At 48.1% G+C, this 18,225-nt stretch overlaps 1 protein-coding gene across 1 annotated transcript in view; it reads right to left on the bottom strand.

Moving 5' to 3' along the window:
* The window catches only part of msh3 (mutS homolog 3 (E. coli)), a 447,577-nt gene that overhangs the window by 280,911 nt on the left and 148,441 nt on the right, over positions 1–18,225 (bottom strand). The window contains exons 11-12 of the mRNA XM_072516186.1: positions 17,757–17,841; positions 16,562–16,671 (exon numbers count right to left, since the gene is read on the bottom strand). Of these exons, the coding sequence (XP_072372287.1) occupies positions 16,562–16,671; positions 17,757–17,841 (195 nt within the window). The remainder of the gene's footprint in view (positions 1–16,561; positions 16,672–17,756; positions 17,842–18,225) is intronic.

Genomic DNA, 18,225 nt, shown 5'->3' with positions numbered 1-18,225 from the left:
GTGATGGTAGGAAGCTTGGCCACATGCAGTGTGTGGCCATCTAAAATGGCCGCCCACAAAGGATAATGGGAATAATAATAATAATAGCTTATTGTCACAATGAGGCTTCAATGAAGTTACTGTGAAAAGCCCCTAGTCGCCACATTCCGGTGCCTGTTCGGGGAGGCCGGTACGGGAATTGAACCCGCGCTGCTGCCTTGTTCTGAATTACAAGCCAGCTATTAAGCCCAGTGTGCTAAACCAGCCCCTACATAGACAATACTTTTCGTCAGAATTCACTCAGGAAAAAGATAATGTTGTGGAGGAGAATGCTGAGCCCCAGGCTAATAGATTAGATGGCATTGAGGTACGTAGGGAAGAGGTGTTGGCAATTCTGGACAGGCTGAAAATAGATAAGTCCCCGGGACCTGATGGGATTTATCCTAGGATTCTCTGGGAGGCCAGGGAAGAGATTGCTGGACCTTTGGCTTTGATTTTTATGTCATCATTGGCTACAGGAATAGTGCCAGAGGACTGGAGGATAGCAAATGTGGTCCCTTTGTTCAAAAAGGGGAGCAGAGACAACCCCGGCAACTATAGACCGGTGAGCCTCACGTCTGTAGTGGGTAAAGTCTTGGAGGGGATTATAAGAGACAAGATTTATAATCATCTCGATAGGAATAATATGATCAGGGATAGTCAGCATGGCTTTGTGAAGGGTAGGTCATGCCTCACAAACCTCATCGAGTTCTTTGAGAAGGTGACTGAACAGGTAGACGAGGGTAGAGCAGTTGATGTGGTGTATATGGATTTCAGCAAAGCGTTTGATAAGGTTCCCCACGGTAGGCTATTGCAAAAAATACGGAGGCTGGGGATTGAGGGTGATTTAGAGATGTGGATCAGAAATTGGCTAGCTGAAAGAAGACAGAGGGTGGTGGTTGATGGGAAATGTTCAGAATGGAGTTCAGTCACAAGTGGAGTACCACAAGCATCTGGTCTGGGGCCGTTGCTGTTTGTCATTTTTATCAATGACCTAGAGGAAGGCGCAGAAGGGTGGGTGAGTAAATTTGCAGACGATACTAAAGTCGGTGGTGTTGTCGATAGTGTGGAAGGATGTAGCAGGTTACAGAGGGATAAGCTGCAGAGCTGGGCTGAGAGGTGGCAAATGGAGTTTAATGTACAGAAGTGTGAGGTGATTCACTTTGGAAGGAATAACAGGAATGCGGAATATTTGGCTAATGGTAAAGTTCTTGGCAGTGTGGATGAGCAGAGGGATCTAGGTGTCCATGTACATAGATCCCTGAAAGTTGCCACCCAGGTTGATAGGGTTGTGAAGAAGGCCTATGGAGTGTTGGCCTTTATTGGTAGAGGGATTGAGTTCCGGAGTCGGGAGGTCATGTTGCAGCTGTACAGAACTCTGGTACGGCCGCATTTGGAGTATTGCGTACAGTTCTGGTCACCGCATTATAGGAAGGACGTGGAGGCTTTGGAGCGGGTGCAGAGGAGATTTACCAGGATGTTGCCTGGTATGGAGGGAAAATCCTATGAGGAAAGGCTGATGGACTTGAGGTTGTTTTCGTTGGAGAGAAGAAGGTTAAGAGGAGACTTAATAGAGGCATACAAAATGATCAGGGGGTTGGATAGGGTGGACAGTGAGAGCCTTCTCCCACGGATGGAAATGGCTGGCACGAGGGGACATAACTTTAAACTGAGGGGTAATAGATATAGGACAGAGATCAGAGGTAGGTTCTTTACGCAAAGAGTAGTGAGGCCGTGGAATGCCCTACCTGCTACAGTAGTGAACTCGCCAACATTGAGGGCATTTAAAAGTTTATTGGATAAACATATGGATGATAATGGCATAGTGTAGGTTAGATGGCTTTTGTTTCGGTGCAACATCGTGGGCCAAAGGGCCTGTACTGCGCTGTATTGTTCTATGTTCTATAATACACAGCCCCGGTGTATGGTGCAGAGGAAACCAGACCTACACAGAAACTTGCACCTGCTAAAGCTCGATCACCGATTTCCCCAGGACAATGGGACACAGATTGAAACATAGCAGTAGTAACAGACTAGGGCCGTCTATTTACCTTATTTGGGAGTGCCTACATGCCTTGGGCAATAACAACTAGGACACGCCCAGCTATCAAGGTACCTGCCCCTAATTGGCCAGAATCGATTAGAGTGTTCAAAATCCTATCGATCCATTGGATCCCGGGTTGGGACCGCCCAAAAGAGCACGAAAGATCAGAGGATAAGAAGAACTGCACGACCAATATTCTGTCTCTTTTGGGACTGGCCTCTGCCCCACCAACTGCAGAACATCGACCAGTCAAGTTCAAGGACCCGCGATCGCTACCTGAAGGACGAGCCGCAGCCAAGACGTACCTGACGACTTCCAGCCGCCACACGTGGGGATTCAGACAAAGGCCTTGTCCAACCTGCACAGAGCCGGTCACTTGAAAGGTAAGTAACGGTCATTTAAGCTGTTAGGTATAGTTTAATGTGTAGCCGCGTGGAGATTATTACGCATAGAGCCAAGCCTATGTTTAATAATAAACAGTAATTGAACTAATATACTGGTTGTGTGGTCATTTGTCCAGTACACGGAACATACTCGCGTCTTGTGGTTATTAATAATAAAGATAAAAGAGCAGTAAGTGCACCTCCTGTACGGTGTGGGAAACCAGGGACACTCCAAATGTCCAGAATGAATGTGTGCGCAGGAAATGTCCACAGCGGCAGCAACTGGAAATCCATATATCAGGGCTGAAGTCACTCTGGAGAATCCATAAGGCTCAAACGTTCGTGGACAGCACGCTTGGAGAGGTGGTCACACCCCAGGCTAAGTCTGCACAAGCAGAAAGGGAATGGGTGACTTCCGGCAGAGTAAAAGTGGCAGATAGTGCAGGAATCCCCAACCCCTGTCAAACACATATGCTGCTTTGGATACTGTTGGGGTTAATGGCTTCTTTGTCGATGCCACTACGAGTTGCTTAACTGGAGATGGGGAGGTAAAGGGGTGGTGCTATAGTGATAGAGGATTTAATTGTAAAAGGAGCAGATATACATTTCTGTGTCCACAGAAGTGACTTTGGGATGGTATGTTGCCTCGCTGGTGCTTAGGGAACAGGATGTCATAGAGCTACAGAACATTTTGGAGGGGGAGGGTGAAGAGTCAGAAATCATGGTACACATTGGTACCAATGACATAGGTTAAAAAAGGGTTGAGGTCCTGAAAGAGGAATAGAGGAGTTAGGTGATAAATCACGGCTGAACATGGCTCCATTAGTGGAACCTGTCTAGCCTGGTGGAGGAGGAAAAGAGAGAACTGCGGAGTGGGGTGCGTTCCTGCTCACCTTAGTGGGAAGAGTGCAGACGCTAAAAATGAATATGCTGCCATGGTTCATCTTCTTATCTAGATCGTTCCCGATCTTCATCCCTAAAGTCTTCCAAAGTAGATGAGCTAATCATGGCATTTGTGTGGGCTGGAAAGATTCCCAAGATCCGAAAAACCATCCTACAAAGAGGGCAGCATATGGGGGTTTGGCTCTGCTGAACCTCCTATTCTATCACTGGGCAGCAAACGCAGAAAGAGTGAGGGGCTGGCTGGGACAGCCAGAGGTGGAATGGGTGCCGATGGAGGAAACTCTCTGTTGGGACATCCCTTCAAGCACTTGCCACCACCCCACTCCCAATTCCTCCCCCCCCCCCCCCCCCCCCCCTCCCAAACCAAGTACTCGAGTAGCCCAGTGGTGGTGGCCACACGAAGGACCTGGACCCAGCTCAGACACCACTTCAAACTTGGTGACTTGTTTGCTGCAGCCCCCCATCTGCAGAAACCATAGTAGATGCCACATGACGGGTTGCTGACAATAAGGAACTTGTGCATAGACGGTAGAATAGGGACCTTGGGGGAATGAGCGGAGAAGGTCCAGCTGCCGAAATGGAACAAGCTCCAGTCCTTTAAGGCAGTGTTTCTCAAATGTTTTTTCCTGGGACCCAATTTTACCAACCAGCAAACCTTCGGCACCCGCCGGCCGACCATCGCGACCCATGCCAGCCAACCTTTGTGAGGCACGATCAATTTGACTTAAAGACGAAAGTTGAATCCAAACTGAGGCTTTATTGGTATCAGATGTGTGGCCTACCACAGCAGCTGGCAAAATGTCTGCGAGCTGGAGGACAGGCATATTTATACCCCGCCTCCTGGGCGGAGCCAGCAGGCAGGGGCCACAGGCGAACCTGTAGTGCAGGTTCTACCGTACAACCTCTAATAGAAGTACAACAGCGGTTTACCACATTCACACCCTGTTAAAATTGAGTCCGGCGGGGGTAGTGGATGACTATATACAATCATGATTTTAATATTTACAGAGCAAAACAAATGTCTCTTGGCGTCCGGTGGACCGGTCAGAGGTTCAGCCGGTCCGGGGCCTTGATGGTCCTTTGAGAGCGACGAAGTGGATACGGCCTTGTTGGTGCTGACCTAATCGAGGGTGACTCCGGGAGCGTGGCAAAATCCTAATCCTCTTCATCAACGGGCGTGGGAAAGGGGGAGGGGGGGTTGCGAGCGACCCGGGGGGGGGGGGGGGGGGGGCTGGTATCCTGGCGGCCATCGGGGAACGCCACGTAGGCGTATTGGGGGTTTGCGTGGAGCAAGCGTACCCTCTCCACCAACGGGTCCGCCTTGTGGAGTCGCACATGTTTACGGAGAAGCACGGTTCCCGGAGCTGTGAGCCAAGTCGGGAGCGACACCCCGGATGTGGACTTCCTGGGGAAGGCAAAAAAACGATCATGCGGTGTATTGTTAATGGCAGTCCAGAGTAACGAGCGAATGGAATGTAGTGTATCAGGGAGGCCCTCTTGACAGCGGGCGGCCGGGAGATTTCTGGACTGTAGGGCCAGCTGGACTGCCTCCATACCGTCCCATTCTCCCTTTCTACCTGTCCGTTTCCCCGGGGGTTGGAGCTTGTCATTCTGCTGGAGGCGATACCCCTGCTCAGCAGGAACTGACGCAGCTCATCACTCATGAATTAGGAACCCCTATCACTGTGGATGTAGGTGGGGAAACTGAACAGAGTGAAGATCGAATTGAGGGCTTTGATGACGGTGGCAGATGTCATGTCAGGGCAAGGGATGGCAAAGGGGAACCGGGAGTATTCAGCGATCACACGGAGGAAATGTGTGATGATCAGTGGAGGGGAGGGGGCCTTTGAAGTCCCTGCTGGGGCGTTCAAAGGGGCGGGAGGCCAAGTGCGGCTTGCACTGCGCACAGACCTGGCAGTCCCAGGTGATTGTCCTTACTTCCTCGACGGAGTAGGGCAAATTTTGTGCCTTAAATGAAGTGGTACAACCGTGTGACCCCTGGGTGACAAAGGCTGTCGTGCAGGGTCCGGAGTCGGTCTACCTGTGCGCTGGCACATGTACCTCGTGATAGGGCATCTGGGGGCCCGTTGAGTTTACAAGGACGATACCTAATCTTGTAATTATAGGTGGAGAGCTTGATTCTCCACCGCAAGATTTTATCATTTTTGATCTTGCCCCGCTATGTGTTGTTGAACATAAAGGCTGCCGACCGTTGGTCAGTGAGGAGAGTGAATCTCCTGCCGGCCAGGTAATGCCTCCAATGCCGTACAGCTTCAACGATAGGGCCTCTTTTTCGGCGGATGAGTGCCGAATTTCAGAGGCATGAAGGGTGTGAGAAGAGAATGCCATGGGCCTGCCTGCCTGATTGAGGGTGGCGGCAAAGGCGACGTCTGTGCGTCGCTTTCTACTTAGAAGGACAGTGTTTCCATCTACAGCGTGCATTGTGGCCTTGGCAATATCAGCTCTGATCCGGGCGAAGGCCTGTTAGGCCTCGGCCATCAGGAGGAAGTAAGTGGACTGTATGAGTGGGCGGGCCTTGTCCGCTTAGTTTGGGACCCACTGCGCATAATATGAAAAGAACCCAAGGCAGCGTTTGAAGGACTTGGGGCAGTGGGGGAGGGGGAGCTCCATGAGAGGGCACATGCGGTCGGGATCGGGTCCCAGAACTCTGTTCTGGACCACATAGCCGAGGATGGCTAAGCAGTTCGTGCTGAACACACACTTCTCCTTGTTGTAAGTGAGGTTTAGGAGAGTAGCGGTGCGGAGAAATTTAGCAAGGTTGGCGTTGTGGTCCTGCTGATCATGGCCGCAGATGGTGACATTGTCTAGGTACGGAAACGTGGCCCACAAACCGTACCGGTCGACCATTCGGTCCATCTCCCTTTGGAAGACCAAGACCCCATTAGTGATGCCGAAGGGGACCCTAAGGAAGTGATATAGACGGCCGCCTGCCTCGAAGGCGGTGTACGGACATTCCGATTTACGGATGGGGAGCTGGTGGTAGGCGGATTTCAGGTCCACCGTTGAGAAAACCCGGTACTGTGCAACTGGTTAACCATGTCAGATATGCGTGGGAGGGGGGACGCGTCAAGCTGCATGTACCTGTTGATAGTCTGGCTGTAGTCCACGACCATTCGGTGTTTCTCCCCAGATTTAACCACTACCATTTGAGCTCTCCAGGGGCTGTTGCTGGCCTCAACGATGCCTTCCCAAAGCAACCGCTGGACTTCGGACCTGATGAAGGTCTTATCCTGGGTGCTATACCTTCTGCGCCTGGTGACGACGGGTTTGCAATCTGGAGTTAGATTAGCAAAGAGGGAAGGTGGGTCGACCTTTAGGGTCGCGAGACCGCACACAGTAAGGGGTGGTAAGGGTCCGCCGAATTTAAGGGTTAGGCTCTGGAGGTTGCACTGGAAATCCATGCCGAGGATAAGTGCAGCGCAGAGGTTAGGAAGAACGAAGAGGGGGAAGCCCTGGAATTCTACGCCCTGGGCCGTGAGCGTGGCCGTACAGTAACCCCGGATCGCTACGCAATGGGATCCGGAGGCCAGGGAGGTTTTTTGATCGGCGGGGTGTATCGTGAGGGAGCAGCGCCTGACCGTATCCAGGTGTATAAAGCTCTCGGTGCTCCTGGAGTCTAGCAGGCAAGAGGTCACATGGCAGTCGACTTTCACGCTGGTGGATGCGTTGGTCAGGTTATGCAGGCGAGATTGGTCGAGTGACTTGGAGGCGAGCCTTGGTTGGTCGTCGGATAATGGGGCGGCCGTTGAGTTGCGATCTTGGAACGCTGGTGGTGTCCATGTGCTGAGGGGTCGACAAGATGCCCAGACATCTTGGGGGTTACAAAATGGCAGTGCCCATGGAACGCACGTTGCAGGGGTGGAGCAAAGATGGCGGCGCCCATGAAACTCACGTGTTGCGCGGAGGGGAAGATGACGGCGTCCACTGATCGCACATGGTCTGGGGGTGGGAGAGGAGGAGGAGAAGATGCCGGCGCCCACTGTCCGTGACGGGGGGGGTGGGGGCGATCGCGGCCACTGAGCGGGCCTGGCACACCGCGGCGAAGTGGCCCTTCTTCCCGCAGGCTTTACAAAGGGCAGCGCGGGCCGGGCAGCCTTGGCGGGGGTACTTTTGCTGGCCGCAAAAGTAGCATCGGGGCCCCCCGGGGTTTGCTGGCTGGCATGTAGCGCAGGCGTATTGGGTGGGCAGTGCCCCCGCTGGGGCGGCTGCCTGTGAGGTCCATGAAGCGTAGGAGGGGTGGGCCGCGCGGCTGGGGGCATAGGACTGGACGTTGCACAGGGCGACCGTCATGGAGAGCGCTAGTGTTTTAGTCTCTGCGAGGTCGTGCGTGGCCCCTTCTAAGAGCCGCTGACGTATGATGTCTGACCCAATTCCAGTCACAAAGGCGTCCCTCATAAGGAGGTCTGAGTGTTCCTTAGCTGTAACATCCTGGCAGTCACAGTCCTGGACTAGTGGGATTAGCACCCTCCAGAAGTCTTCTATGGACTCACCCAGTAGTTGAGAACGAGTTGCGAGCGCGTGCCTGGGGAAGAGCGTGTTTGTCTTCTGCTCGTAATTGTCCTCGATGCGAGTCATGGCTTCTGCGTAGTTTGGCGCATCCTGGATCAGCGGGAAGACTTTGGAGCTGAGCCTGGAATATAAGATCTGGATCTTCTGAGCCTCTGGAACAGGGGTCGGCGCCGTGTTGATATACGCTTCAAAGCAAGCTAGCCAGTGCTGGAAGTCCTTTCTGGCGTCGCTTGAATGCGGATCCAGCTGCAGGCGATCTGGTTTAATACAGAGGTCCATCCTTCAAAAGTGACACCAATAAATTGAGGCACGATCAATTTGACTTAAAGACGAAAGTTGAATCCGAACTGAGGCTTTATTGGTATCAGATGTGTGGCCTCCCACAGCAGCTGGCAAAATGTCTGCGAGCTGAAGGACACGCATATTTATATCCCATCTCCTGGGCGGAGCCAGCAGGCAGGGGGCACAGGCAAACCTCTAGTGCAGGTTCTACCGTACAACCTCTAATGCAAGTACAAAAGTGGTTTACCACACTTTGCAACACAAGCCGGTCGACATTCGCGACCCAGGATTTTCTCTTACCTTTAATGCGAGAGGGGAGCCTGCTTGGTATTCATTTAGTTGTTTGTTGCTGACAAAATGGAGGATTCGCAATCGCGCCCAAAACATGTGATGTCAGTGTTTGGGGCGCGTGACTTGCTCTCTGCCTTGCTGCAGGCAGGGAGATTGCATTGAATTTTTTTTTTTAATCTTCTGGGTCAGCGTGCTGACATCAGGAGGAGGCAGTGCTTCTCGCTGGGCTCCGTGCATGCGCATTGATGATCGGGCACGAATGCACAGTGCACCCACATCTTTTTAGCTGGTCACGGCCATTATTTTTAAAGCCGCTCGCAGCCGGCATCGTTAAAAGCCAGCTGTTGGGATGGCTCGCGACCCACCCGACACCCTCCCTCAACCCACCTCCACTTTGAAAATGCCTGCTTTAAGGTGCTAAATTGGGGAAGACTAATTATAACAATATTAGGCAGGGACTGAAGAATGTGGATTGGGGGCGGATGTTTGAGTGTAAATCAACATCTGGCATGTGGGAAGATTTCAAACGTCAGTTGATAGGAATTCAAGACTGGCATGTTCCTGTGAGGAAGAAGGATAAGTATGGCAAGTTTCAGGAACTTTGGATAACGAGAGATATTGTGAGCCTAGTCCAAAAGAAAAAGGAAGGATTTGTAAGGGCTGGAAGGCAAAGCACATGAGGAATACAAGGGAAGTAATAATAAGAAGAATCTTTATTGTCACAAGTAGGCTTACATTATCATTGCAATGAAATTACTGTGGAAAGTAGGAAGGAACTTAAGCAAGGAGTCAGAAGGGCTAAAAGGGGTCACGAAAAGTCATTTGCAAACAGGATTAAAGAAAATCCCATGGCTTTTGACATGTATATAAAGAACAAGAGGGTAGCCAGGGAAAGGGTTGGCCCACTCAGGGACAGGGGAGGGAATGTATGAGCGAATCTATGCATGGAGCAAGAGGAAATAGGTGATGTACTAAATGAGTACTTTGCATCAGTATTCACCAAAGAGAAAGACTTGGTGGAAGATGAGTCTGGGGAAGTGTGTGTAAATGTTCTGGTCGCATCGAGATCAAAAAGGAGGTGGCGTCTTTAAAAACATTAAGGTAGATAAGTCCTTATATGACACCCAGGAAAGAACCAGGCTAACAACGGGGAGACAGTTGGGTGGAGAGAATGCATGTAAAATTTGTAAATAAGAAACGTCACAATGTGTGAATACAGGTGCACTATATGTTAAATTGTTATTCAGCAAAAACTGGGAAAATGCCAATGAAAATATTTTTTTTAAAAGGTAGATAAGTCCCCAAGGCCTGATGGAATCTATCCTAGAATGCTGAGAGAGGCAAGGGAGGAAATTGCTGGGGCCTTGACAGAAATCTTTGTTTCCTCACTGGCTACAGGTGATGTCCCAGAGGACTGGAGAATAGCTAATGTTGTTCCTGTGTTTAAGGAGGGCAGCAAGGATAATCCTGAAAATTACAGGCCGGTGAGCCTTATATCAGTAAGGAAATTATGGGAGAGGATTCTTCGAGACAAGATTTACCCCCATTTGGAAGCAAGTAGACATATCAGCGACAGGCAACATGGTTTTGCGAAGGGGAGGTCGTGCCTCAATAACTTGTATTGAGTTTTTCGAGGGAGTGATGAAGATGATTAATGAAGGTAGGGCAGTGGATATTGTCTATATAGACTTCAGTAAGGCCTAGGACAAGGTCCATCATGGCAGACTGGTAGAGAAAGTGAAGTCACACAGGATCAGAGGTGAGCTGGCAAGGTGAATACAGAACTGGCTCGGTCATAGAAGACAGAGGGTAGCAGTGGAAAGGTGTATTTCTGAATGGAGGGCTGTGACTAGTGACGTTCCTAAAGGATCAGTGCTGGGACCTTCGCTGTTTGTAATATAAATAAATGATTTGAAGGAAAATGTAACTGGTCTGATTAGTAAGTTTGCATATGACACAACGATGGTGGAAAGAAAGAGAAAGATGGTGGAATTGTGGAGAGCAATGAGAACCGTCAGAGGATACAGCACGATAAAGATCGCTTGGAGATGTGGGCAGAGAGATGACAGGTGGAGTTTAATTCTGACAAATGTGAGGTAATGCATTTTGGAAGGTCTAATACAGGTGGGAAATATACAGTAAATGGCAGAACCCTTAAGAGTATTGACAGGCAGAGGGATTTGGATGCACAGGTTCACAGGTCACTGAAAGTGGCAATGCAGATGGAGAAGGTAGAAGTTGAGAAGGTAGTCAAGAAGGCATACAGCATGCCTGCCTTCAACGGACAGGGGCATTGAGTATAGAAATTGACAAGTCAGGCTGCAGCTGTATAGAACCTTCGTTAGGCCACACTTGCAATAGTGTTCAATTGCGGTCGCCACACTCCCAGAAGGATGTGGAGGCTTTGGAGAGGGTACAGAAGAGGTTACCAGGATATTGCCTGGCATGGAGGGCATTAGCTATGAGAGGTTGGATAAACTCAGTTTGTTCTCACTGGAATGAAGCTTGTTGAGGGGCGACCTGCTAGAAGTCTACAAAATTATGAGGGGCATGGACAGAGTGGGTAGTCAGAATCTTTTTCCCAGGGTGGAATAGTCAATTACTTATGTTTAAGGTACGAGGCTCAAAGTTTTGAGGATGTGAGAAGGAAGTTTTTGTTACACAGAGGTAAGTGGGTGCCTGGAACTCGCTGCCGGAGGAGGTGATAGCAGCAGCTATGATAGTGATGTTTAAGGGGTGTCTTGACAAATACATGAATAGGATGGGACGAGAGGAATACAGACCCCGCAAGTGTTGAAGGTTTTAGGTTAGACAGGCAGGCTGGTCAGCACAGGCTGATGGGCTGAAGGGCCTGTTCCTATGCTGTACTTTACTTTGTTCTTTGTACTTACAGCTGAGACTTGCTCCGCAAAGAGATTGAAACCCGGTCACACCCTACTGGACAGACTGTTAGTGCAAGATGAGTTAGGGAACAGTAAACGCACCAACATATATGGACGACTGTTAGAAAAGGTAAGGGCCCCACTAGACAAGACACAGGAAACATGGGAGGAGGAACTCGGCATGGAGTTACAGAGAAACATACATAGAAAATAGAAGGAGGCCATTCAGCCCTTCGAGCCTGTTCTGCCATTCATGTCGCATTACATTCACCACCCACCATCTGGCCTAGGCTTGCGAAATCCAACCAACTGTCCTGGCTTGAGACAATTCACACCTCTTTAACCTGGGGTTACCCTCTCCCTGGATCTGTAAAGACTTAATTACCTGCAAATGCTCGCATTCAAAGTATCGTCTTGCATCTTTGACTTTGTCTATATATATGTTTCTGGAACTTACCTCTTCATTCACTTGAGGAAGGAGCAGTGCTCCGAAAGCTAGTGATTTGAAACAAACCTGTTGGACTTTAACCTGGTGTTGTAAGACTTCGTACTGTGCTCACCCCAGTCCAAAGCCGGCATCTCCACACCATTCATTATGATGGCTGATCTTTAACTTCAATATCCTGATCCCACCTTCCACCCATATCCCTTTAGCCCCAAGAGTTATATCTAATTTTTTTCTTGAAATTACACAATCGTTTTGCCTCAACTACGTTTGTAGTAGTGAATTCCACAGATAGGGAGAGGACTCTGGTTCAAACCATTGCATAGGGCGAACTCCATCTCCTCATGCACAGGGCTGAGTCCGTCGCAGCTAATCGTGCTGCACAGGGCACACCCGAGTAAGTTCCTCAAGGAGGTGGCGGACAAGTGCGAGCAGTGTTGGGGACTCCGGCCAACTACACCCACATGTTGTGGTCCTTCCCCAAGCTGGCCACCATTTTTGAGGTCATGTACAAGGTTGTGGGGGTGAGGATGGAGCCATGCCCTTTAGTGGCGGACACAAATACACATCCCAACACCCACACAATTTTTTTTTCTTTCCTAAGCTATAAAGTTACCACATCTGTCACAATCGGCAAATATGTACCGCACAAGCAAAATATACACTACAAGTGTATAGTCTAATCGCCAGGGTATTGAATTTGATGATTAGCCATGACCATCATAAATAAAGGTCTCAAAGGGCCAAATGCCCTTTTTCTGCTTCTATTGTATGTTTCTATGTAAATCATGCCTAACATATATACTCGTCTTCTTTGAGGGAGCATCAGCCAGCGATGATAGAGGAGAACCAGTCAATGTTATGTATTTGGATTTTCAAAAGGCATTTGATAAGGTGTCACTCAAAAGGCAAGACACAAGATAGAAGCTTATAGTGTTAGGGGTAATATTCTGGCATCAATAGAGGATTGGCTAACTAAAAGGAAGTAGCGGCTAGAGTGAAGGGTCCTTCTGAGATTGGAGGACATTAACCAATGGAGTGCTACAGGGATCAGTACTGCGACCTGCACTTCACAATATATAATAATGATTTGGAAAGAACAGAGTATGCTGTGGCCAAATCAGCAGATGATTCAAAGGTGGGAGGGAAAGCAGGTTGTTAGGATACAAATAGATAGAGAGATAGTGACAGGCTAAGTGAACAGGCAAAAATTGACAAATGAAATTCAATGTAGGAAAATGGGAGTTTGTTCATTATGGAAGAAAGATTGAGAAGGCGGATTATTATTTAAATGGAGAGAGACTGCAGAAAACTGTAGCACAAAGGGACTTGGGGGTCCTTGTTCATGAAACACAGAAAGCTTGCAGACAGGTGCAGAAGATAATGCGGAAGGCAAATGGGATGCTAGCTGAGGTGGCTGGAGTATAAAAGTAAAGAGGTGTTGCTGCAACTGTACAAGGTACTAGGGAGGCCACATTTAGAATACTGTGGACAGTTTTGGTCCCCTTATTTAAGGAAATATATATCATCATTGGAGATAGTAAAGAGGAAGTTAACTGGGATGATTTCAGGTATGGAGGGACTACCATTTGAGAAAGATTAAATGCGTTGGGTCTGTACTCCTTGGTGTTCAGAAGAATGAGAGGTGATATGATTGAAACATAAGATTTTTAGGGGGTTAGACAGGGCAAATGTTAGGACGATGTCTCCATTCATGGAAGAGTAGGACCAGAGGGCATAGTCGCAGAGTAAGGAGATGTTCATTAAAGACAAATTTGAGGGAGAATTTCTTCTCTCAAAGAGAAATGAATCAGAAAATGGAGGCTGGAGCACCAGGGGAGGCCGCATTGCTTACGGCTGAAGAAATAACTAAGGTGATGGCTGCGGAATTCGAAAGGCAGTTTGCAAAATGCATGGAGACGGTGAGGAAGGAGATGCGGGAGGTTTTGAGTGCGCTGGTGGAGGAGGCGATTTCCCCGGTGATGACGGCGGTGGCGAGCGCAGTGGCGGAGGTGCGAGAGCAAGGGGAGGAGCTGAAGGAAGTGGAGGAGAGGTTATTGCAGCACAGTGATCAACTTGCCTTGATGGGGAAGGAGATGCGGAAGGTGATGGACATTAACAAGGATCTGCGAGGAAAAATGGAAGACCTGGAAAATAGATCCAGGCGACAGAATTTGAGGATTGTGGGGCTGCCCGAAGGAGTTGAAGGACCGAAGCCGACTGAGTATTTTGCCGCGATGCTGGCAAAACTATTGGGGGAGGGGGAGGATCCCTCCCGATATGAACTGGATCGGGCACATCGGTCGTGGAGGCCTGAACCAAAGGCGAGTGAGCCGCCAAGGGCAGTGACTCTGTGCTTCCGTAGGTACAGTGTGAAGGAGAAGGTCCTGAGCTGGGCCAAGCAGAAGCAGGTGGTGCAGTGGGGTGGAGCTGGTATACGTGTATACCAGGACTTTACAGTGGAGCTGGCGAGGAGGCAGGCTGCCTTCAACCGGGTGAAGAGGGCACTGTACATTAGCAAGGTGCTGTGCGGCATTGTATATCCAGTGAAGCGGAGGGTGACTTATAAGCTCAGGAGCTTTTATTTTGGAACGGCGGAAGCAGCGGAGGAGTTTGCGAAGGCAGAAGGACTGGCAGAGCTGACAAATTGAGAAATGGCCATGTGCCGATGTAACCTCATGACTGTATTTTCTTCTTTTTTTGTTTCACTGCGGAGGGTGTAGGGGCTAAAGGAGCCAATGTTGTATATATTTGGACAAGGGAAGGGATGGGACTTTCACTCGAAATGAGGGCTCTTTGGGGTGTAGGTGGATATGCGGGGTGTGCGTGCTAAAAGGGGATCTCTGGGCTTTCCTAGGGCCGGGCAAGGGGGAAAGGGACCCGGGCGGGGGCCTCCACGGTGGCCGGTTTAAGCCGGCCAGTGAACGGGAGTGAGGTGGGGGGAGGGGCTGCGGCCATCGGAGCCTGGCAGAACAGGGTCCGAGTGGTCTAGCCAGGGTGGAAAGTTGGGGGGAAGGAACAGAGGTTGGGAGGAGGGGTTTTACAAGAGGCAGTGGACGGGAGGAGCTGGAGACTTTGGGGGGGGGGGGGGGGGGGGTTGTACACAACTCTTGGGTATCATGTACAGTACTCTTTCAGAGGCTGGATGGCGTTGAGTGTAGGGGGTGTAGGGGGGGGGGGGGAGGGGGGAGTGGACTCTATAGGTCAATGGTGACCATGGGCGGTCCCGGACTCCTTTTTCTTTTTCTCCTTTGTTTTTTGTTTCCACCGTGGGAGGGTTTGGTTTATTGGATGCATGTACTGACAGGTGGGCCGTTGTTTGGGGTGGTGGGAGGATGGGATCATTGGTATTGTTAAGGGGATTGATTTTGTATTTGTTACCATTTTCTGTCTGTGGGTGGGGTGTAATTTGTTTAAGGAAAATGTGAAAATGTAGAATAAAAAAATATTTTTTGAAAAAAAGAGAAGTGAATCATTAGAATTCTTTATCCCAGGAAGTTGTGAAGGCAGGGTCCTTGAACATTTTCAGGACTGAGATCAATAGGTTTTTAATCAGTCGGGGAATTAAGGGTTACAGAGATAAGGCAGGAAAGTGGATTTAGCGGTTGTTAGATCAGCCACGGTTATATTAAATGCCAGAGTATGCTTGAAGAGCCGAGTAGCCTTCTCCTGTTCCTATTTCTTGTGGTCTTATGGCAGCACCTCTATTGATCGGCAATTGCTGCCACTCGAAAGGCTGACACTCTACCTATTATTGTCACCTCTTTGTTCTCTCCACCCATTTAGCCTAAGGAGATATCCAATGGTAATGTAATTTGTACAATGCAGAGCTACTTGCAAATGTATTTTTTCATTTTTAATAAACAAATGTCATTTTTGAATGGCCGACTCACCCTTAGTTTTTACATTATATACAAAAATAAACATGCAATATCTTGTTACCATGCATATAGACCTTTCCAAGCTTTCATTTGCCTATTATGCATTATTTACAGAGGACACATGAAGTGACTCTCTGTAGTCCATGGTTGTGTATAATATTAAAGACTGCATGTGATACGCTCCTTGGTATGCTACAAAACTGGCACCATTTCTGTCTGAAATAGCAAGCACAACTCATGATCAGTACTTACAGAACAATTCTTTCAATCCTGTATACATAAAACTGAATTACAAATTGTAAGCAAGTTGCTCTGATGATCTAACTATGACAAAAGGACAGAATGACAAAAAAGTAGAAAGACAGAAGAGCCTCTTCAGGGAGTTATCTTGCCCTCTGCTGATAATGAAATAATTCCACCAACAACAGATATTATTGATAAAAATAATTTTCATCCATTCCACAACATAAAAGGACACTGGGTTCATCACAAACAATACAAAATAATCAGCGAGTGCAGTGACCTGGGAAGCAAATTAAAAACTGCCAAAATGTCCACCATTTGTTTTACACCAGTTTTGTCCTTTTCACAGGCCTTTGCGCACAGCTGGAATGAGGTGTAGAGTATTTGCTGTATCAAAACAGTCGGTCTTAAAATGTTAAAAGGTGAACCTGCAGTTTAATCATCTCCACATTCAGCAGTCTTAGTCCCCAAAGTTACCAATCCAGTCATCAATCCTTAAAAAAAAAAAATCAGATTGCAACTCAACCACAGTCCTCGGTGGTCATAAACCTACATCGTACTGCTGGGTTTTATTCGGAATTTTAATTTCAGGGAATGAAATCATTTTGCCTCAACTCTCGAAACGAGTAGCAGCATTGGACAAATGGACTGAAGCTCACCTTGCTTTTGTTAAAGGCTGCGCCACCCATTTCTTTAGAAGTCGCCTTCCAAAGGAATTCTGGGCATGATCAAGGACCCAAAGTAAACTGCCCTTTGCCGTGCCAGTGGTCTGCCAAGAAAAAAAAACTAGACATTAGCTTGCATATTGTTTTTAAATCAAATACTAATTTTTTTTTTAAAGACATTTCTGTCGACTGGTGATTCTGCTTTTCAGTTTAATATAAATTAGTTTTGTTTTACTATCACCACGAGACTGACTTTTCACTCCATAATTGAAAAGTTGAGCAAATGTAAAGTGATAATTTTTCCAGCGAGAAGGATCTGGATTTACATCATAAAGTGGATCTTTCCCAACTCCTAAACATTAGTACAGGTGCATCTAGATATGGTATATATTAGTTCAAAATCAGGGGTTCCCAATTGGTTACGCCAATCTGTTCAGCAAGTAGCTGAGCTAAGCAGGCAGGATCCCAGATTTGATCCTCTGTCTACACTGTGTTAGTTGATCTCAACCATGACAGCTGGGATTTTTCAAATAATTCTGTAACCCTTGCGTTAGTTGGTGGAAATCTGTGTCTGGGGTACTTTGTTGCTAACTACTGACCCCTGCTGGATGCATAAGTACATAGATGAGGAGAGGACAAAAATCGGACTCCACCGTGAAGTTTCAATGTTGGCTAGCCTGAGATACGACAAACAGGCTCACAGATTGGGTGGACGCGTGACAGTTGAGACTTAATGCAGAGCAGTTTAAAGTGGTAAGTTTTGGTAGGGTGAACGAGGAGACAGAATACAAAATAAAGGTACAGTTCTAAAGGGTATTCCAAAGTTATAAGTCAACAAAGCTCAGAGAATGCTCCTCCCACAAGCACCTCAGAGAGGAATTTGCTTCCGAATTGCTAAAGCTTGCATTTTTTAATGTGCTGCTAGTCCATGCAAGCACTCCTCACTGTTGCTGCTTTTATTGGGTTTGGTTGACGACGATATCGAAAAATTAGGCTTAAAGTTTTAATGCAACACCGCTGGGATGCGGTGCAGAAGGGTAAAGGGAAGAGAGAATACACATCAAGCCACCCAAAAATCCATTCACTGGCTCATCCCCAAGTTAACCAGTAAGAGCTGCCCATTCATTGCTGCTCTAGGAAAATTGTTACCAGATGTGATCTGTCACTTCATTTGATTCTTTACCCATACCTGGTTTTGTAAAATTTCCAAGTTCTTCAAGGTTGTTCCATTGATGGACATGCGGGTGGAGTCCTGAGAGAATTTGCTCAATTTGCTGGAGAGGGTCATAAAAAAAAAGTGCCTGCATAATTACTGAACACAGCGAAAAATCCAAATATGCACATCATTTCTCAGTTATCTGGTCGAACACTGGAACTATTAATACCATTGCTTTGTTTGAAAGTACTTCCCTTTGACCTTACAATGCCCAAGTAGATCAAAAGTAACAAAACCCAAAACGAAAAGAGAAAATGTTGGAACGATGCAGTAAGTTGGCTGCATTTGAAGATGACAAATTAATTAAGAATTTCAGGGAGGAGAACGCTCATCACTGATAAATTCCCATCCATGATTTTAGCACAACTCTTCTCTTCAGATACTGCCCACCTGCTGTACATTTCCAGAATTGGCTGTTTTTATTCTCTCAGACACTTGTTTG

Source organism: Scyliorhinus torazame, chromosome 9, assembly GCF_047496885.1.
Source record: "Scyliorhinus torazame isolate Kashiwa2021f chromosome 9, sScyTor2.1, whole genome shotgun sequence".
Taxonomy (NCBI): Eukaryota; Metazoa; Chordata; class Chondrichthyes; order Carcharhiniformes; family Scyliorhinidae; genus Scyliorhinus; species Scyliorhinus torazame.
The sequence above is the reverse complement of the archived record's forward strand: the minus strand, read 5'-3'. Positions and strand labels throughout refer to the sequence as shown.